Source organism: Tiliqua scincoides, chromosome 13 (assembly GCF_035046505.1).
Source record: "Tiliqua scincoides isolate rTilSci1 chromosome 13, rTilSci1.hap2, whole genome shotgun sequence".
Lineage (NCBI taxonomy): Eukaryota > Metazoa > Chordata > Lepidosauria > Squamata > Scincidae > Tiliqua > Tiliqua scincoides.
In genome coordinates, this window is record NC_089833.1 from 13,641,524 (window position 1) to 13,661,026 (window position 19,503).

The 19,503-nt window shown below is 44.0% G+C and overlaps 2 protein-coding genes and 1 pseudogene across 3 annotated transcripts in view; 2 read left to right on the forward strand and 1 right to left on the reverse strand.

The window, feature by feature from the left end:
• The window catches only part of GPR146 (G protein-coupled receptor 146), a 50,683-nt gene extending 44,232 nt beyond the window's left edge, over positions 1-6,451 (forward strand). For both annotated transcript variants that reach the window (XM_066640904.1, XM_066640903.1), the window contains one exon: positions 3,170-6,451. In XM_066640904.1, the coding sequence (XP_066497001.1) occupies positions 3,214-4,215 (1,002 nt within the window). In that variant the 5' untranslated portion in view covers positions 3,170-3,213 and the 3' untranslated portion in view covers positions 4,216-6,451. The remainder of the gene's footprint in view (positions 1-3,169) is intronic.
• Positions 1-19,503, reverse strand: part of C13H7orf50 (chromosome 13 C7orf50 homolog) — a 132,231-nt gene that overhangs the window by 76,795 nt on the left and 35,933 nt on the right. The gene's annotated exons all lie outside the window — the stretch shown is intronic.
• Positions 11,057-11,173, forward strand: LOC136634139 (5S ribosomal RNA; annotated as a pseudogene).

Below are 19,503 nucleotides of genomic sequence, written 5' to 3' on the forward strand. Positions count from 1 at the left end.
CAAAAAAGTTCTGAAGCTGGCTTGATGTCTAAGATGGAAGAGTGGCGCATAATTAGAAACACAAACAAAGCACGTGTGCTTTCAACACACACATGCACTGCAAACACTGTGCTGGTAACAGCTAAGTTCTTTAGCTCTGAGCTCTCACAACTCCTTTGATGGAGCTATTTCTGAGTGGCTCAGAGGCAGTCAAGACATTCTGCATTCAACCATCTCGGTCTGCTTAATCTCCCCAAGGGTCACTCATTTCAACCCACTGTTTCACCAGAGGTTAAGACTCTACTTGTAGACTGATTTTGTTTTTCCAATAAAAAAAGGAAAGGAGGGTATATACATTAAACCACATGCAGCTAGAGCTCTTCCTTGATATATCATCAGTGCACATGACATTTCACAGAATAACATAAGCCAAAGAGAGAGAGGCACCTGTCCCAAGAAGTATAAAATCTAAATGTTGACAGTAAGGAGAAGAGGTAAGAGAAACGGGAGACGTGTGCAAGGCCACAGTGCCATTTAGTTTAAAATCTTATGAATGCTCTCCTGGAAGCCAGCCCTGCTGAAACACAGTGGGACTCGGTATTGAATAAACATACATAGGATGTTGTTTCAATTGGGTGGGAGGGGTTTCTTGTTAATGGCTTCACAGAAGAGAGTTTGGAAGTGGGCTCTGAAAAGACAAAGGACGGAGGCACCACGCACACCTGGGAGGATGTCCAGACAAACCTACTAGCAAGGGAAAACAGTTAGAGCCATTTAAGGAAACAAGAGTATAAAACAGATTGGAAAGTTACAATGTAGTATTATAAATATTAAATTGGTTGTCCATGACTTTGTGTACCTTGGCTCAACGATCTCCGACACACATTCTCTCGATACCGAGCTAAACAAGCGCATTGGTAAAGCAGCTACCACGTTTTCCAGACTCACAAAGAGAGTCTGGTCCAACAAGAAGCTGACAGAACATACCAAGATCCAGGTCTACAGAGCTTGCGTCCTGAGTACACTTCTGTACTGCAGCGAGTCATGGACTCTTCGCTCACAACAGGAGAGGAAACTGAGCGCTTTCCACATGCGCTGCCTCCGACGCATCCTCGGCATCACCTGGCAGGACAAAGTTCCAAACAACACAGTCCTGGAACGTGCTGGAATCCCTAGCATGTATTCACTGCTGAAACAGAGACGCCTGCGTTGGCTTGGTCATGTCGTGAGAATGGATGATGGCCGGATCCCAAAGGATCTCCTCTATGGAGAACTCGTGCAAGGAAAGCGCCCTACAGGTAGACCACAGCTGCGATACAAGGACATCTGCAAGAAGGATCTGAAGGCCTTAGGGATGGACCTCAACAAGTGGGAAACCCTGGCCTCTGAGCGGCCCGCTTGGAGGCAGGCTGTGCAGCATGGCCTTTCCCAGTTTGAAGGGACACTTTGCCAACAGTCTGAGGCTAAGAGGCAAAGAAGGAAGGCCCATAGCCAGGGAGACAGACCAGGGACAGACTGCACTTGCTCCCGGTGTGGAAGGGATTGTCACTCCCGGATTGGCCTTTTCAGCCACACTAGACGCTGTGCCAGAACCACCTTTCAGAGCGCGATACCATAGTCTTTCGAGACTGAAGGTTGCCAATACCATGACAACTGTGTTGTCACAGTGCTTATCTTATACACATTTGTGTTTTACAATTGTTGCAGACGATATTTCTTGCATCACACGGCCATGTGACCCATGCCCCCCACAGCCTGTCTCCATACCCAGCACTTGTTTATTCATTTATGCACCAAGGATAGCATTTCATGCATCTGACAGGTGGGGCTCCAGTTCATGAATGCTTATGCCAATATAAATTGGTTAGTCCTTAAGTTGCCGCAAGACTCTCTGTTGTTTTTGCTGCAATAGCCCAGTACGACTACATGCCTTGATACAATGACTGGATGTGAAAATGCTAGACAAATATTAAACTACTGAGGTAGGTAGGGCTGGCCCACCCATCAGGGCAACTGAGGCAGTTGCATAAGGCAGCAGACTGGCAGGTGTCACCCACTTGCTCACTTCACTCCACCTCCCCTCTTCCTAGACTGAAAAGGGAATGGGGGATACAGCGGAAGTCAAACTGGAGGAGACAAGAGTGTGGCATTCTAGCCCACCCCTCTCATCTCCTCCGCATCATCCTTTTCCTGTCCAGGAAGTGGGAAGAGCAGAGGGTGGCACATCACCAGGTAAGGAGGGAAAGCGTTTGACATGCTGCCTCAAGCACCTCAGGAGATCTTACACCAGCCCTAGGGATGGCAGAGGGGGGAAACATTTTAAACTTGTGTGGCATAAAAGGAAGTTGTGTTCAGAGCTAGATTCTACCAGAGGAAAAGGGTTAGCATTAAAAAACTTTACTACAGGGGGAAAAATACATTGCCTGGACTAACTGCAGAACTGGTATTTCTGTGAAGTCAGGTCTTCTACAGGACATAGGTTTTTGGTGTTATGCTTTCTACTGTAGCAGGAAGAAGGGAACCCTTTCAGAAAGGCCTGAGACACTCTGCTTCCATTTCACTTTGCAAGGATGCACCAATGACTGGCCTGCCTGCGCCTTGTTGTGGTGCCCCGTTTAAGACAGTCATTAGGATTCCGGAGAGCATCCCAAGGAGAGCAACGAAGGAGTGAAAGCTTCTCAAATGCCCCACAAGTGCAGCACGTAACCATCATCACCTAAAAACCAGGCCACTGACGGATAAAAAACTATTTTCAAGTACATGTGAAGTTGGTATAAGCCACGGGGCAAATCAAATCTAGTTGTTCTTTGGGGGAACTAAAACAGAACAAGAAAAAAAAAGGCGTAAATTGAGGAAGGAAAGATTTAGGTTAAGCTGCAGCAAAAATGTTCCCGTCAGCAGCTCAGGAAGGCTAAGAAGCAAACAGCAGAGTGTTTCGTTGCTGATTATTTTTTAAACATGCTCCATTTGTCAGAGATTCATTTGCATTTTCTTGGTCCTGCATAGCAGACACATGGAAACTGATGACTGTCTTGATCTCTACATTCCGGGCTTCACATTCCAAAATGACATTTTAAATTTCTGTAGTGCTTAGTGTGTGCAGATGAGGGGGGTGGGTGGAGCTGGATTATCTCCCAAGTATTAATTCATTAAAAGCACATGTTTACTCTCTTTCTGTTTTCCCATTCAGAAAAGCTGGTAACCAGCAGAGAAGCCACGGACATTAAGGTCACTATGTGGAGCTGTGAAGCGTTCAATGGTACCAAGAACATAGAGGACCAGCATCTCTGCCATGACTTCCACCTTGTACTTTCTATTTGTTCGCTGCTCTACCTCATCATCTGTTTCCCAATTGGCCTTTGCTACAATGCCCTCCTGGTCTTAGTTAACCTGTACAACAAGGCAACTATGACCATGCCGGACGTTTACTTTGTCAACATCGCCATTGCTGGCCTCATCATCAACGCTATTGCACCAATGGACCTTCTTGGACCTTCCAGTACAAAATGGGCCATCTGGAGTTTCAGCAATGAAGTCTACATTACGTTGCTTATCCTATTCAATGTGTCGTCTTTGGTTATCATGTACTCCACGACGCTGCTCAGCCTGGACTACTACATCGAGCGTGCTTTGCCAAGGACTTATATGTCCAGTGTGTACAATACAAAGCACGTATGTGGATTTATCTGGGGAGGAGCTATGCTAACCAGTTTTTCATCTCTCCTGTTCTACATCTGCAATCATGTATCTACTAAGATAATTGAATGCTCCAAAATGCAAAACAAGGAAGCTGCAGATGCCATCATGGTTTTTATCGGGTATGTTGTACCAGCCCTCGCTGTGTTGTATGCACTTGTGTTAATTCTGCGGATACGGAAGGAGGCCACACCACTGGACCAAGACACTGGAAGGCTGGATCCATCCGTGCACAGGCTTTTGATTGCTACAGTCTGCACCCAGTTCACGCTGTGGACACCCTATTACGTGACTCTTCTTGTAAGCACGCTAACTAGCATGCAAGGAAAAGTCATGGATGACCATTACGTTAGAGTATTACATTTTACCACAGGACTGTCCAAATTCTTGGCTTTTTCGAGCAGCTTTGTCATGCCTCTGCTCTACCGATATATCAACAAAAACTTCCCAAACAAACTGCGAAGGCTGCTTAAAAAGCTGCACTGTGGAAACCAAGGATGTTCGCACGAACGCACAGTGGTTCAGCAAGTCATAACATAGATGTAGACAAATGCCCATGGGCCAGTACCAAATTTGTAGAACTTATTTCCTGACACTGTCACGTGGGGGCCACTTAACAAGGACGCTGGAAAAGGAGACGATGCTGTAAATGCGCAGTTTACAGCTTTAACCTGGCGAAGTTGTTTGGAAAACTCAGTTGAGAACCCACTTGGGGGTTAAAACCCTTGGACTTCCAAGATGTTCAACGCACTGATGCCATATAAGCTTTGTTCTAGTGATCCTGCCTGGAGAAAATCACTAGAGGGCCAACTGAAGCTTTGACTGAACACACTCAGCACTTTGTAATCTTGTAAGAGTTAAGAGAGGCATTTTTACTTTCCATAGAAAGCAATATATGATTTTTAATTTTACAGAGTAGTGTTATTTCAAGATGAGAACAGCACCTTCTCAATTAAGTTAATCTCCATTACTGATCATACTGGTCAAATTGTGTAACACTTTTAGGGCACAATCCTAACCAGGTCTACTCAGAAGTAAGTCCTATTTTGTTCAATGGGGCTTACTCTCAGGAAAGTGCGATTAGGATTGCAGCCTAAATGAAGTATAAGGGTAAAATGACTTCGGTATTTAATTATATTTTTCTTCTCCCTAATTTTGCAAGATCCTGATCTAAAAGCAATCTTATCTGCAATTCTCAAAAGCAGGTTATTTGCAGACTTACCTTTGTTTAATGTATCTTTTATTATTCGTATTTTTCTACATATAACGATGAACCAAAAAAAGCATTTATCTGTTTTCCTTACTTTGCCTCACAAAACATTTCAGCTTGTTGGAAGTAGTCACTTTTAAAGAAAAGTAAGAAAAACAAAAACATTGCTTGACCTAATAAAATGAAGGACAGAGGAGCTGAGACGTTTTGGTAAAAATTAAAACAGTGCATGGAAATGGCAGGCAGGAAGAGTGTCTGTCGAACCGTTATGGTCCTCACATTTTCTTGCCCTGCTGGTGTGCTTCCCAGAGATATCTGGATGGCCACAGTAAGGAACAGGATGCTGGACTTGGTGGGCATGTTTGGTCTGATCCCCGAAGGCTCTCTGGTGTTTAATGAATTTCTTAAAATGCGCTGCGGATTAGCGTTTTCAAGGTATTACCTCTGTAACGGGAAAGGAGCAACATTAATGGTTTACAACAAATGCAAATTTATGATGTATGTATTGATTGACGGTAGAAATGGAAGGCAGGCAAGTGACTGGCAGGGACTTACTAGGATGTCAGGGGACGACGCAGTTACTGGATGGGGCTAAATGGCTGCAGAAACGCATTTTGGGGTAGGCCGCCAGTCATTCTAGTGTTGGCTTTTGTACTACTTTGCCCCAGGCTTTGTATCTCCCTATCCACCATCAACCCATGCGCATCTTTACACCAGGCGTAAGAGCTGGCCAATATAAAGAGCAGGCTGAGGTTGGTGTTGTGTGAGTGACAGACATAGGCCCCTTTTTTCCCTACTGTAACCTCCACCACCCCTAGAAAAGCCGCTTTTCAAGGTCACTCTAGTTCAGTGATTCTCAAACCTTTTAGCACCAGGACCCACTTTTTAGAATGACAATATGTCAGGACCCATTGGAATTGATATCATGGCCGGAACTGACATAATCAAGTGTGAAAATTTTTATCACTCCCATACAACACAATCAAATAAATTAATTAATTGAGTAAGTAAGTAAATTTAAAGTTTACAATAAGTATAAGTTTAAAAAAATAATTTAGAATAAAGAAGAACCTTCCTAACCCTCCCAAGCAGTTGCTCATCTGTTTAAAAAAAAATTCCCCAAACATCTCAATGGCTGAAATCCTATCCACACTTACCTGGGAGCAAGCCCCACTAACTATCATTGTTTAAAGCATATATATAGCAGCTTGTTAAAAGTACAGGTATGTAAAATTTCCCCAAATGCAGTCACATACCATGGTAGCGTCAAGTCTAATACATTCAAAATAAAATACACAATGAAATAAATGGGGACCCACCTGAAATGGGTTCGCAACCCACCTAGTCTGAGAAACAATGCTCTAGTGTTTCTCAGCACGAGAGCTCAGAGATAAAAGGGTAAACTGAGAACCTTCCTGTGCATGGCAGTGCAGAAGCTCCTTGAAGATGCATGTGGGGCTTCTGGGATCCCAGTCACTGGCACTGCAATTCACAGCAAACAAATGCCAACTCTTGCTTCATTATTACCTTTAGTCTTTGCTGCAGGCGCGCACACACACACACACACACGCACACACACACAGAGGATACCACTGCACATGAAAAATTCAAGAACTAAAAGCGACAGATTTGCTTAAAAACACAAATAAATATTTCTTTTTCATTTCTTCACACTCCAGTTCCAATTCCCTGGTCAGTCTCTCATCTAAGCTTTCTCAGGAACATCCTGAGTTACTGCTTCAGGAATTTATTGAATACACACGTATATATTTTTCCTTCCAACTCCCTTTAAAACACACACAATAAAGACAACTTCATCCTGTTGCAGTTTGTCCGCAGGGAGGCCTGTCCTGTAGGAATACATCCATGCATTTGACAACTGCACTTTCAGACCACGCATCATTTTCAGAAACTGGCTCAGTGTACCATCACCATATTCTTTTCAACCGCTTCATAAATCTTCTTGCTACGTTATGCTACACTGAATGTTTCATATGTTTAGTCTCTGAGTGACTTGTGTTTTGGCGTTTTCCATACAGTGCCTAAATTCCATTGCGTCACCATAGCCTGAACATGTTTTAACATCAAAATATTTAGTATTAGCAAGAGAGGACTGAGGTCTCCTTTGATTTCTATCCTCCACTAGCAGTTTTGTTCGGCAATAGAAAGGCACAGAGAGCAACTGTCTCTGCCTATAAACTCTGCAGCTTTCACTCCAATTTTCTTCACGGTCCGCAACATTCTCTGCTCAAAACAGATTTCCAAAACTGTTTCTCATTGCTCCAGCTCAACTGACTGTGCAATATCAATTTCCCAATGTGTTTGGATTAAAGGAAGTGTGTTACACATCCTTTGCAAATCTGAAGTTAATGTACTACTTTGCTGAACGTGCCTTTTTTTGTTATGGCACATGTCGCTTTCAACAGTCCTCCCCCAGATGAAGTTACGTTGGTAGGCAGTTGCATGCTTGCAGAAAAGGTGGTAGGGAACCTCATGGGCTAAGGTTAGAAATTAGTCTAGCATGATCAGACCTCACAGTTCTCTTCAGGCAGACAAAGGAACACGAGTGTTCAACATTAGCCACAATGATTGGCAAAACACCGTACGTTAGCTTTTTCCCTTATCTAGTCAACACAGATGTATCCTTTGCCTGATACATTAAGGCTCAGCAAAAGTTTCTAGTATCAGTACTGAAGAACTGTGCCTCTGGATTGCAGACCCCTCCCCATCCAAGTCTGAATTCAGCTGTTCCTGATCCTAGCCTAGATCCAACTCACGCTTCTTTGAAAAGACATGGACAGCAGTTTCTTTTACCTTTACTTTATTTGCCCAAGTGAGTGACCATGGTATTTCTACCCTGCATCTCTTCTCCTCTGTTGCTATAGGTTGGGCATCACTTATCTGGAATTCTGAAGTATTCCGAAAAAAACGACTTTTTTGAGTGCTGAAATTATGCCACAAGTAGAAAATTCCACACCTGATCTGTGGTGGTTTGCACAAAATTATTAAAAAATATTCTATAAAACTGCTTTCAAGCATTGTGTATAAGGTATATATGAAACAAAAATGAATTTTGTGTTTAGATTTGGGCCCCATTCCCATGATATCTCATTAGGTATATGCAAGTATTCCAAAATATGAATAATCTGATACTCAAAACATTTCTGGTCCAAAGCACTTCAGATACGGGATGCCCAATCTGTACAGAATGTCATTTGTTAAGGATTTCTAGAGCACTGGTCTTTGGAACAGAGAGTTCACTAAAATAAATGGGATAATACTTCACCATTAATTTGTTTTAGGTCTGCAGAGTCAAACATCCTACTTACTTGGGCAGCAGTGGCCAAACTCGCGGAAAAGCCATCCCCATTCGGACTGGTGTTTATCTCCCTTCTGGACAAAGCAACACTCTGGGCAGTCGTATCTGTTGCCCATCACTCCAGCAGGCTTTGCAGCAAGATTTCCCAGAGCATCACTTTGTCCAGGTCAGGAAGGGAGATTATGAGCAGCACAGCAGTACGGTAAGCACTGCTCACAGAGAAGAGGACTTTCTCCAAACTCTGGATCCAGTCCACAGGTTGTAGTTTATTATGTAGTTATTATGAGCCATTCGTGCAGAACACATTTGCATATTTCTTCAGGTATCTACTTCAATACGACCATTTCCCATTTCTGTGTCTTTCCACTTAAAGTGGCTTGGTTTTGTAGAAGAGTATGCGAGCATGTGTTGCATACATTGGTGTACAAGGGCTAGCGTGAATCCAATCTCTTTCCTACTTCCAGGTAAGGTACCATGAAACCACCCTATGCTTTTCACGCATCGAAAAAGGCCTTATAGCAGCCATGTGGGCTTTCATCAACTTTGGATCAGGGGTGATTTTCTGATCAGCATCCAAATAAACAGCTAAAAGAGAAAAGTCTGCAAACCTCTACCAATAAAAAAAAAGTTACGCCATTTCTGCCCAACGTTGCATATACACAACGGGGACTAAATGTGTATCCCGTGGGCAGGACAAAAATGGGTTTTAAGGAAAATGCTGAGCAGTGAAGATGAAAGAGTGTTAAGGAGTAACAACTGAATTCGGTTCTCAGAACACCATATTTACTTCTTATCAAATGGGGGGAACTTTCCCTTTCAATGCCTGAAAGTTTCCAATATCTTTGTAAATATGAGCCAAAACTGTTTAACTGTTAAAATGAATATTACTGTATATATGCAGAGAACAGCAGTCTACTGATGTAAAAAGAACATTTTAAAGAATTTATTAAATTATTTCCTAACATACAGATTTATCACCATTTAAAAATTAAACTTCTCTAGATCATGAAAAAGGAGTACTGTATATGGTTTTATGTGTATAATAAAAAGACAGCACAAGGGTGCCATATTAACAGTATTATTTTCTCAGAGTAAAGATTAGTATTTTTGAAAATGATTTATGATTTGTAGGTCTTCCCTTAATAGGGAAGGTGGTCATGTCAAATCAATAAACCAATAACATTGTTCACCTTGGTTTCTGCCTGTGTTATTGGTGCAATGGAGCAAGGGAGGGGAGTGATGGGACTTTCCCCCTCTCCCAAAAGCATGTTTCAGAATTGTACTTGGTGGGGGTAAAGTGGTCCGTCCTCATCAACCGCCTCAGCATCCACAGTTCCTGATGCTGCGGCACGGCAGTCTCTGGCATTCCCCAAAGTCACTTCCGGTTCGGATTGAGGCCCCTCCCTTGGCCCTGGCACACCCAGCAAAAGTGTTTGGAAATGCTTCTATGATGCATTCTGAGCTGTGTTAGGGCTAAGGGAGCGGGTCGCAAGCCTCAGCACAACCCAGAAGTGGGTTTAGGGAGCATCCGAGACTGCCCTGGAGCCAGTGGTTTGGCAGGAAGCACAATTTTTTTAAAACTTAAAAAAATGTTTTTAAAGCAGACTTGACCATCCACAGATTTTGGCATATGTGGGGTTATCCAGGAACGGAACCCCCGCAGATGCCGAGGGCCCATTGTAGGTAGGGGCAGTGGTTTCCAACCAAAGCCTCTTGGGAGTCCATCTTCATGGAAAGACACATCCAGAAAGATAACGTCAAGAAGAGGCAAACAGCCTAAAGAAGGAGTAGAGTATTTATTAGAGAGCTGACACCCTTAGCCGATAGGTACAAATTACAGCATCATTCTCAACAAACTGAGATGCAGAGATCCACTTTATCCAGAGTTGGAGAGACTGCTCTAGTGTGCGTTGAAGCACATTTTCTGCTTTCCTAGGAGTGGACTGTCTGTTTCATTCCATATACGGAATGTGAGAAGCTCGCCTAGTGCCAGCACCAATGTCCTTTCAGTGCCCAGGCAGTATTTATTTGCCTAGGCTTTCCAGCACATTGTATAGCTGGTTTTAATTGCCATCTTATTGTTCATTTGAAGTTCATTAGTGTGCCACTCTCTGCTGCTCTCTTTGATTTTTTAGTACTGATTTTTACCCAATGTTCTTACGTTTCTAATTTTACACAGGAGTTTTACATTCAAGAGCAGCATATATATACACTAAATAAACAAACAGAACTACAGAGAGGCACAGGTTACATTGACTTGTGGGTGCAAATCATGATTAACTGAAGTTTTTGCATGTTCAGGCAACACAAGGCTTGAAAACCATCACTTCCAGCATCCAACATGCAACACTAGTGCAAACCTCTAATTCAGGCTTGGGAAGACTTCAGAACTGCAGGATTTACTTGGGTTGTCTTTTTCCCACCATACACCATCCAGGGCCAGGTACAAAACAGTGGCTCAAGGGGATGGAAACAGACTCAAAATGATAGCTCAGCACAAAGCCAATTACTACTTGTAAGTGCAGAGCTGATGCAGCAGAGACTGAGGGCCCAATCCTACCCAATTTTGCAGCACCAGTGCAGTCATGCCAACAGGGTACACAATGCATCCTATGGTGGTGGTGGGAACAGTCACAGAGGCCTCCTCAAGGTAATGGAACATTTGTACCCTTACCTTGGAGCTGCATCGATGCTAAAAAGTTGGATAGGACAGGGCCCTGAGTTGCAAATCAAGACTTCCCCAATTCTAATCTCGCCTCTGCCATGACCTCACTATATGGGGCTTTAGGTAAGCCACTTCCTCTTTAGTTTCAGTCTTCCCCCTCTGCAATATGGGGATAATGCTTACTCTTGCATGCAACTGTGACCGTGCACATGCCCGATCTCGTCTGATCTCGGAAGCTAAGCAGGGTCAGGCCTGGTTAGTACTTGGATGGGAGTCTGCCTGGGAATACCGGGTGCTGTAGGCTTATACCATAGTCTTTCCATGCCCGATCTCGTCTGATCTCGGAAGCTAAGCAGGGTCAGGCCTGGTTAGTAGACTGCCTGGGAATACCGGGTGCTGTAGGCTTATATACCATAGTCTTTCGAGACTGAAGGTTGCCAACCTCTTACAGCAAACTGTAAGGATAACAAGAAGATAATACATGCATGCTGAAAAAAATATTATATAAATGTTAAGTATTATTGCATCTGGTGAACCATGCATATATACAAATCTAAATCTAAGAAATAAGGGAAGGGGAAGGAGTGAGGAAGAGATCCTTTTTTGTTGCAGCTATTGTTGAACAACTGAGAAGAAAAAACCTTTGCTGACCTATTGAAAATTACTCGGTGATCTACCAGTAGATGTCAGTCTACCATCTGCCCTTGATCTAATTGCTTTTCTTATCCTCCATTCATTCTAACAAGATTTGCATAAGCTTCTGCACAAAATCCCACTGAAACAAGTTGGATAGTGCCCAAACCTCTTGTGTACAGAATTCTGTCCATGGTTATCATTGTGTGGGTCCCCCCATGCACATATATTCTAAGCTTTCTGTTTTCTAGCCACAAAATATGATTCCACCTCACTCAGTATGAAAATCTTCAGTCTCAGGTGATACAGAGATGTATTCTTTACATTGCTTTAAAATTCTAATAAACCACCCCACTCTCTCTCTGCCACCCACACACCCCAGAAGCACCATCCAGCCCGCAACATTCCAGCCATATGCCTCATGCCAGCCTGCAAAAATTCCACCTAAGCTCCACCCTGAATCTAGAACACCCTGTTCAAACTCCAGGTCAGTTCAGGAACCACAGTACCCATCTTGTTTTAGTCACCTTGTTTACAAGAAATGGCCAGAAGCAACACCCAGTGACCTCAAGGAGATGTCTTTATATCTTGGGGCAACCAGAGGATGCTGGAGAATTATTGTACTTATGCCACAAAGACAAAGCATACCTACAAAAGAAAAGGAAAAAAGCCTGCTTGTTACACTGAAAGCGTCTAAAGAGCCTTATTATTGTTGGCAACCTTCAGTCTCGGAAGACTATGGTATCGCGCTCTGGATGGTGGTTCTGGAACAGCGTCTAGTGTGGCTGAAAAGGCCGATTCGGGAGCGACAATCCCTTCCACACTGGGAGCAAGTGCAGTCTGTCCCTGGTCTGTCTCTCTGGCTATGGGCCTTCCTTCTTTGCCTCTTTGCCTCAGACTGTTGGCCAAGTGTCTCTTCAAACTGGGAAAGGCCATGCTGCACAGCCTGCCTCCAAGTGGGCCGCTCAGAGGCCAGGGTTTCCCACCTGTTGAGGTCCACTCCTAAGGCCTTCAGATCCCTCTTGCAGATGTCCTTGTATCGCAGCTGTGGTCTACCTGTAGGGTGCTTTCCTTGCACGAGTTCTCCATAGAGGAGATCCTTTGGGATCCGGCCATCATCCATTCTCACAACATGACCGAGCCAACACAGGCGTCTCTGTTTCAGCAGTGCATACATGCGAGGGATTCCAGCTCGTTCCAGGACTGTGTTGTTTGGAACTTTGTCCTGCCAGGTGATGCTAAATGGGATTGTTTGTGATATCTGAACACCATGAAGTTCAGGGGAGGTCAAGCTTTGGCTCCTGGAGCACAGGAAGTTTCACCAGGTTTCCAGGTGATTTGAGTAAACCTATCTCAGCCTTAGCACACAGGACAGGTTACATAGCAACAAACCACACCTTATAAAGCAGAGAAACCATCACTTCAAGGAAAGCCCAGAGGTCACAAAGCCCTGTTCCTATTGTAAAGCTGCCCTTTGGGTAGCAAGTTGCTGGCACAAATGCGGGGAGGGAACTGCTCTACAGGAGAATTTCCACTGGAAGCCACCCAAATGACCATTTTAAACCGTTGGGAGTGGGACCCCAAGGCAGAAAACTCAAAGCAATTAACAGGCCCGAAGGGAACCCTCTCCCCACTTCTTACTGCAGGTTCCAGTCACTTGTGGGGAAGGGAGAGATGGACACTGCAAAAAGTGATATTCTTCCTGACATCACAATTTCCCCATCTCTGAAGAGCAGTTCACAGTTAAAAGAACAAATCACAGGCTAAGCCTTCAGACACTCCACCTTGTGGTTAACTGCAGATCTCAGAACTGCCTTTATTTTAGAATGGTCATAACAATGTGAGGAATTTTGAATATTCATTTATAGGAGAAACAGTTCATTTGCATTATAATGTACCAGAGGGAAGTGATTTTTTACCACATGCTGAATGGTTCACAGGTGTGCCACAGGAGTTGTAGGGGGGAATTATTTATTATGAGGGCCATTGGGGGATGTGAGCCCCCCCCCCCACCAGCAGAACAATGGATCTTGTTAATTGTCAAAAAAACAGATGGTGTGTGTTGACAATTTTAGAACCTTGTTAGTGAGCAATGAGATGAAAAAGGTTGAAAGGCTCTGCTGTAGGGCTCTGCACACAGGGGTTCCCAGGTTCAGTCCTGGCAGCATCTGCAGTAGGACTGGAAAAATGTCTCTGAAATCCTGGAGAGCCACTGTCAGTCAGGACAGTCAAGGCTGAGCTGGGTGGACCAAGTGGGTGATATGATACAGGCCATTTCCCTACACTGGTTGAGTCTAGATCAGGGGTGCCCAAAGTTTTTGGCAGGAGGGCCACATCATCCCTCTGACACTGTGTCAGGTGCCGGGGGGAGGGGAGAATTAATTTACACTTAAAATTTGAATAAACTTACATAAGTTTACATAAATGACTATATTAAAGATGAACTTATTTGAATGAATGAAAGTCCTGCAATAGCACAAGGCCTATAAAAGGCCTTGCACAAAGCAAGGCTGGCCTTTCCTTTGCTGCCGCTAGTGCATCACAGACGTGAAACAACAAGCTGTGGAGGGAGCCCTCATCCCACAGCTCACGCGAGAGGACAAACAGTCGCCCTCACACTGAGAGCAGTTGTGTCGGGCCAGTGCGGACTCCAACAAATCTCCAGAGGGCCAGAGGGTCATTGGAGACTGGGGGCTCCCTGAGGGCTGCACTGAGAGGCCTCAAGGGCCGCAAGTGGCCCCGGGGCTGGGGTTTGGGCACCCTTGGTCTAAATTGTGCTATTCAAGGTGCTCCTCTTTTATTTAGTAGGGGAGAGTAACTGGCCCTCCTTAGCCCAGCAGTGTCTTTTCTAGTGGCTGTCTGCTGGTGCTCTTTGGCATCTTTTTAGACTGTGAGCCCTTTTGGGACAGGGAGCCATTCAGTAATTTGATTCACTCTGTAAACCACGTTGTGAACTTTGTGTTGGAACGCGGCATATAATACTGTTGTTGTCGACAACAACAAACGTTGGGCAGAAATGGTTTAATACATTAAAAAAAAAACTCGCTGCTCTAAAAACAGTCCCCCAAAACTATGGGCGAAACTGAATAAAGTTCACTTTCTTAGTGAGCTCATATGACTGCATCCTATCATCACCCAACTGAATCAAATGGAAATCATATCCAAGTTTAGCCTCAGCTGAGACACCACCCCAATTGTTTTTCTTCCTTTTCTTAAATTTCCAGCGACCACAATCTCTAAGAACATAAGAACAGCCTCACTGGATCAGGCTATAGGCCCATCTAGTCCAGCTTCCTGTATCTCACAGTGGCCCACCAAATGCCCCAGGGAGCACACCAGATAACAAGAGACCTGCAAGGCTTCCTGGGAATTGTAGTTAAGAACATAAGAACAGCCCCACTGGATCAGGCCAGAGGCCCATCTAGTCCAGCTTCCTGTATCTCACAGCGGCCCATCAAATGCCCCAGGGAGCACACCAGATAACAAGAGACCTCATCCTGGTGCCCTTCCACACATCTGACGTAGCCCATTTCTAAAATCAGGAGGTTGCACAAACACATCATGGCTTGTAACCCGTGATGGATTTTTCCTCCAGAAATTTGTCCAATCCCCTTTTAAAGGCGTCCAGGCCAGATGCCGTCCACATCCTGTGGCAAGGAGTTCCACAGACCAACCACACGCTGAGTAAAGAAATATTTTCTCAGAGGCAACTCTGCAGGATCATTACAGCGACACGCCAATTAAAAAGGCGATGACTCAATTGGACTTAGATCTGGAAGATCCAGGTTCAAACCACCGCTCAGCCACAAAGCTTCCTGCGTGTCCTTGGGCCAGTCACTCTCTCTCTCAGTCTCACCTACCTCACAGGACTGTTGTGAGGACAAAAAGAGGGAACCATGTACACCACCCTGAGTGCCTTGGAGGAAGGCCGGCATAAAAATGTGGGGGGGAAAATAAACAACTAAAAACAAAAACACAATCCACCTGAAAGTCAAAATCAATCCAGCCCCAACACCTCTGTGAAAAGGTAGGTATGGGCCAGGCAACTGAAGGTATACCAGTGAAAAGACTATACAGCCTTCAGTTACCTGCAATCCAAGATGTTTCACTAGAACAGAACCCAGAACCAAACAGGCAGGAAGCACAACTGGCCCAACACCAGGCTGATGTGCTGATACCAACCATTTTAGGCAACAACCTGGCTGCAGCATTTTGCATCAACAGGCATTTTCAGACACTCTTCAAGAGTAGCCCCAAGTAGAGAATGTTACATTAGCCAAGTCCACAGGTATGACTGACTGCAACAAGCTTGGCTTTTGCCAGGAAAGGCTGCTGCAGATGGCACACCAGATGAGGCTGGATAAAGGCACCCCACGGCCACCACCACCTAAGCCTCCAAAACTGCGCTGAATCAAGAAGCACTTTTAACCTGTAAATTTGGTCCAAGTGCAGCCCAATCTAGGTTGAGTGAAACCCCATATCTATTATTATGCACACCTATACCCTGCCCTTTTGTTCACATTCCTATAGAAAAGTAGTATGGGCTTTTGTATGTATCATGTTCCTTTTAGGTGCACACGTACAATGCTTCAATGTACACTGAACAATGCAAAAGGTGGACACAGCTGACACACTTGCAAATGTGTGTGTGTCAGAGAGGGAATCAGAACCAACTCCCTGCTTAGGGCTGAATCCTATCTCAACTTTTCCAGTGCCCATGTGTGCTGCATTCTGCAGTGGGTAGGGGCAATCAAAAAGGCACCCTCAAGGTAAGGGAATGTTTGTTCCCGTAGCAGCTGCATTGGTGCTGGAATGCTGGACAGGATCAGGCCTTTTGTGTGCACATTTGGTGGCAAACCCAGGTTGGCCTCAGTGCAGTGTGTGACTTGGCCATGTGAGTTGATGGTGAGCACTTTAAACTAAATGACACATGAAGACAAACCTCTTCAGATATGGTAGAGTAGCACATCTAGTACAACAAGCTATTTCACAGGCACACATTGATTACTCTTCCAAAACTCTGCAATGTAGGAATTAGAAGGCACTTAGTTCCAAGCAGAGGATTCCTAGCTGGACTCTGGATTGGAGGATGGGAGGGACTCAAGGGTTGTAATTTAACACAGTTGTACTCTGGTATCTGCTAATGCAGCATTTTCAAATGCAAAACATCTGGCCACCAAAAACACAGTTTTGCATAGCTGCCTAGAGTGCCATCAGTTAAAATGTAAACTAAAATCAAAAGTGAGAAGCCACTGGATAGCCTCACACACTCAGAAATATATGGCTAAACACTACTTTTCTGTTCTGGAATCCCAAAATACTGCTTGCGTAGGTCGGTCAACGAACTCTAAAGTCACATGATCGAGCTATATGCTCGAGAAAAGATGCAACGTGTATAGTCTGATTTGTGCGAAACCCAAGTTCCTGTTTCCACGCAGACTGTAGTTTTTTGTAACCTGAGTTTCGTTACCAAAGACATCACTGCATCAAGGAAGCAGATCGCTATGTGCAGAGACTTATTTTTCACTGACCGATAACCGTATTTCAACAATCTGACTGCACAGACAGCATCAGCCTGTTGCATATGCAGAAGAGTTTCTTGCACTGGGTAAGTGATCTACTTTGTTTTAAATACAAAATGTTTTGACTGTGAGGAGAGACCAAAAATAGCAAGCTAAAAAACTCTGTACTTCCCTCCCTCTCCCTTGCCCTCCCACCCCTCTGAATCACCTCCCCCCCCCCCACGCCCTTCCTCTCAAAATGTTCAAAACTTGCACAAATTGCAAGAAAAATATCTCATCTGAGAATCATTGGTATGAAATCTAGCAGTCCAGGAATTTTTCTATCTCACTAGAAAATCAGAATTCGAAGCATGCATAAATAAAATGTCACAGAATTCTTAAATGTTCCAGAAGCTACATGCTTCAACTACTTAAACAAAGAGGGGAACAGTTCTCTATTGCCTCTAAATCTGGAATGCTGTCCTTTTGCTGATTTAGAACAAGTCTGGAGCAAGAGTTTCACATACATTAAAAACAAAAACAAACAAAAAAAACTGAGCTGACCCTAGATACAGAAGAAGAAAGATCTGCTCTCAATTCTAAAATTGGCTTTTATGGAAACAGTTCCCCCCTTGCAATAAAACCTATATAATAAAACTTCAGATTTCACTCCTTGATCCATATGCATTTTAACGTGGCAAAATCACTGTAAAGTACAAGAATTTTTTGAACTGTCTTTGGTTCAAAATGGCAAACACTTTTGCACGAAATGGTTAAACCGACATCATGACGAACTGGTAGCAGCAGAATTTCTGCTGCAATGGGCTTGCTGTTTGGATGAAAGGGAGTTTTTTTTCTCCCTCAGACAAGGAGGAGGCTGTCATATGCTTAAATGTAGATTCAAAAATACTTTTGGTTTCTAAAGCAACTGTGCCTAAACATAGGAACGTGCTTTGGAACGTGCTTTCAAATTCACTGTCGTTTAAACCAGTGTCTCTCAAATTGCGAGTTGGGACCCACTAGGTGGGTTGCGAGCTGATTTCAAGTGAGTCCTCATTAATTTCAATATTTAATTTTTAACAGACTTGATGCTACTATGGTATGTGACTGCATTTGGGGAAATGTTACAGACCTGTACTTTTAACAAGCTACTATGTATATTCTTTTAACAATGATAGTCAATGGGACTTACTCCTGGGTAAGTGTGGGTAGGATTGCAGCCTAGGAGTGTTAAAAAATTTTCCTGCTTGATGATGTCACTTCTGGTCATAACATCACTTCTGGTGGGTCCTGACAGATTCTCATTCTAAAAAGTGGGTCCCGGTGCTAAAAGTGTGAGAAGCACTGGTTTAAACCATTAAACTGAAGTCCCCAGACTGGTGTGTTTTAAGCAAACACATTGTGGGGGGGGGGTCGTCTCTACAGAACTCTACAGAGCTGACTGTCCTCCCACTGCCTCTCGCATGCTTTTGGAGGAACAGCTCGGCTCCATCTATTGGCAGCAAAATATAATTTATTAGCTGTATGTCTAAGCCTGAGAAAAGGATTCTAAAACTTCACTGCCAAAACAAATAAAGCCTAACATATTACTAGAAGCAGGGTTCCTGAGAAGGACTCTCTTAAAAGTGGAGTGCTTCGGCACAGTGAAAGACTAGTGAGAGAAGGGAATGCACATGGGTGGGGGGCACCATGGGGCAAAAGGAACCAGTTATAGAAGAGAAGCAAAAGTCTACACAGAAAAATCCATACCAAAAATTGCAATTGAGACCAGTTATGTGTTGTTTTTTTAAATCACATTTTTCCAAAGGCACATGATTCCTGATGCCCTCCTTTCCACAAAGGTGAAATAGGAATAAGTGCTATTACTTACCTGAGTGGTGTTCAAGATATCTTGGGGAGACACTGAGGGTTTCCCTGAACCTATGAGAAGTTTTCCATGAGAAGATCAACAATGGCAGAACAGCATCCCAGAAAGTCAGCTTGCTAACCTTCCCTAGTGATGCATGTCCCACAGAAGGGTATGGTTTTCTCTGCTTTTACTATTAGGACTGCAGGGTTCACCAACTGAAGCCAGATGCAAAATACAGTGGGCCCTTGGTTTCCATGAGGGATTTGTTCCAGGACCTCCTGCGGACACCAAATGTTGTGGATAATTAAATCCACAGGGAGTCCATGTGATGCCACAATTTCTTACCTGGGGGCTGTATCCGGCCCCCTGGAAGTCACATGCAGCTTCCCCCATGTCTCAGAACACCTCCCAGAAGCCACCTCCTGGAAGCTCATTATACTACACAATCAGAAAAAGAAGGGGGTAAATATTTTCCCTCAGATTAATGCTAAACAACCTTACAACCTGCTTACCTGCATAACAGAACAGAGGGCAGTCTTTTCGGAGATAAATCCATCTCCCACCATACTTATTAAGCAAAAATATGAGCTCAGTGCCAGTTTAAATTATTGCTAGGAGACTGGTGTTTGGAGATGGACTTGTGCTACAGTT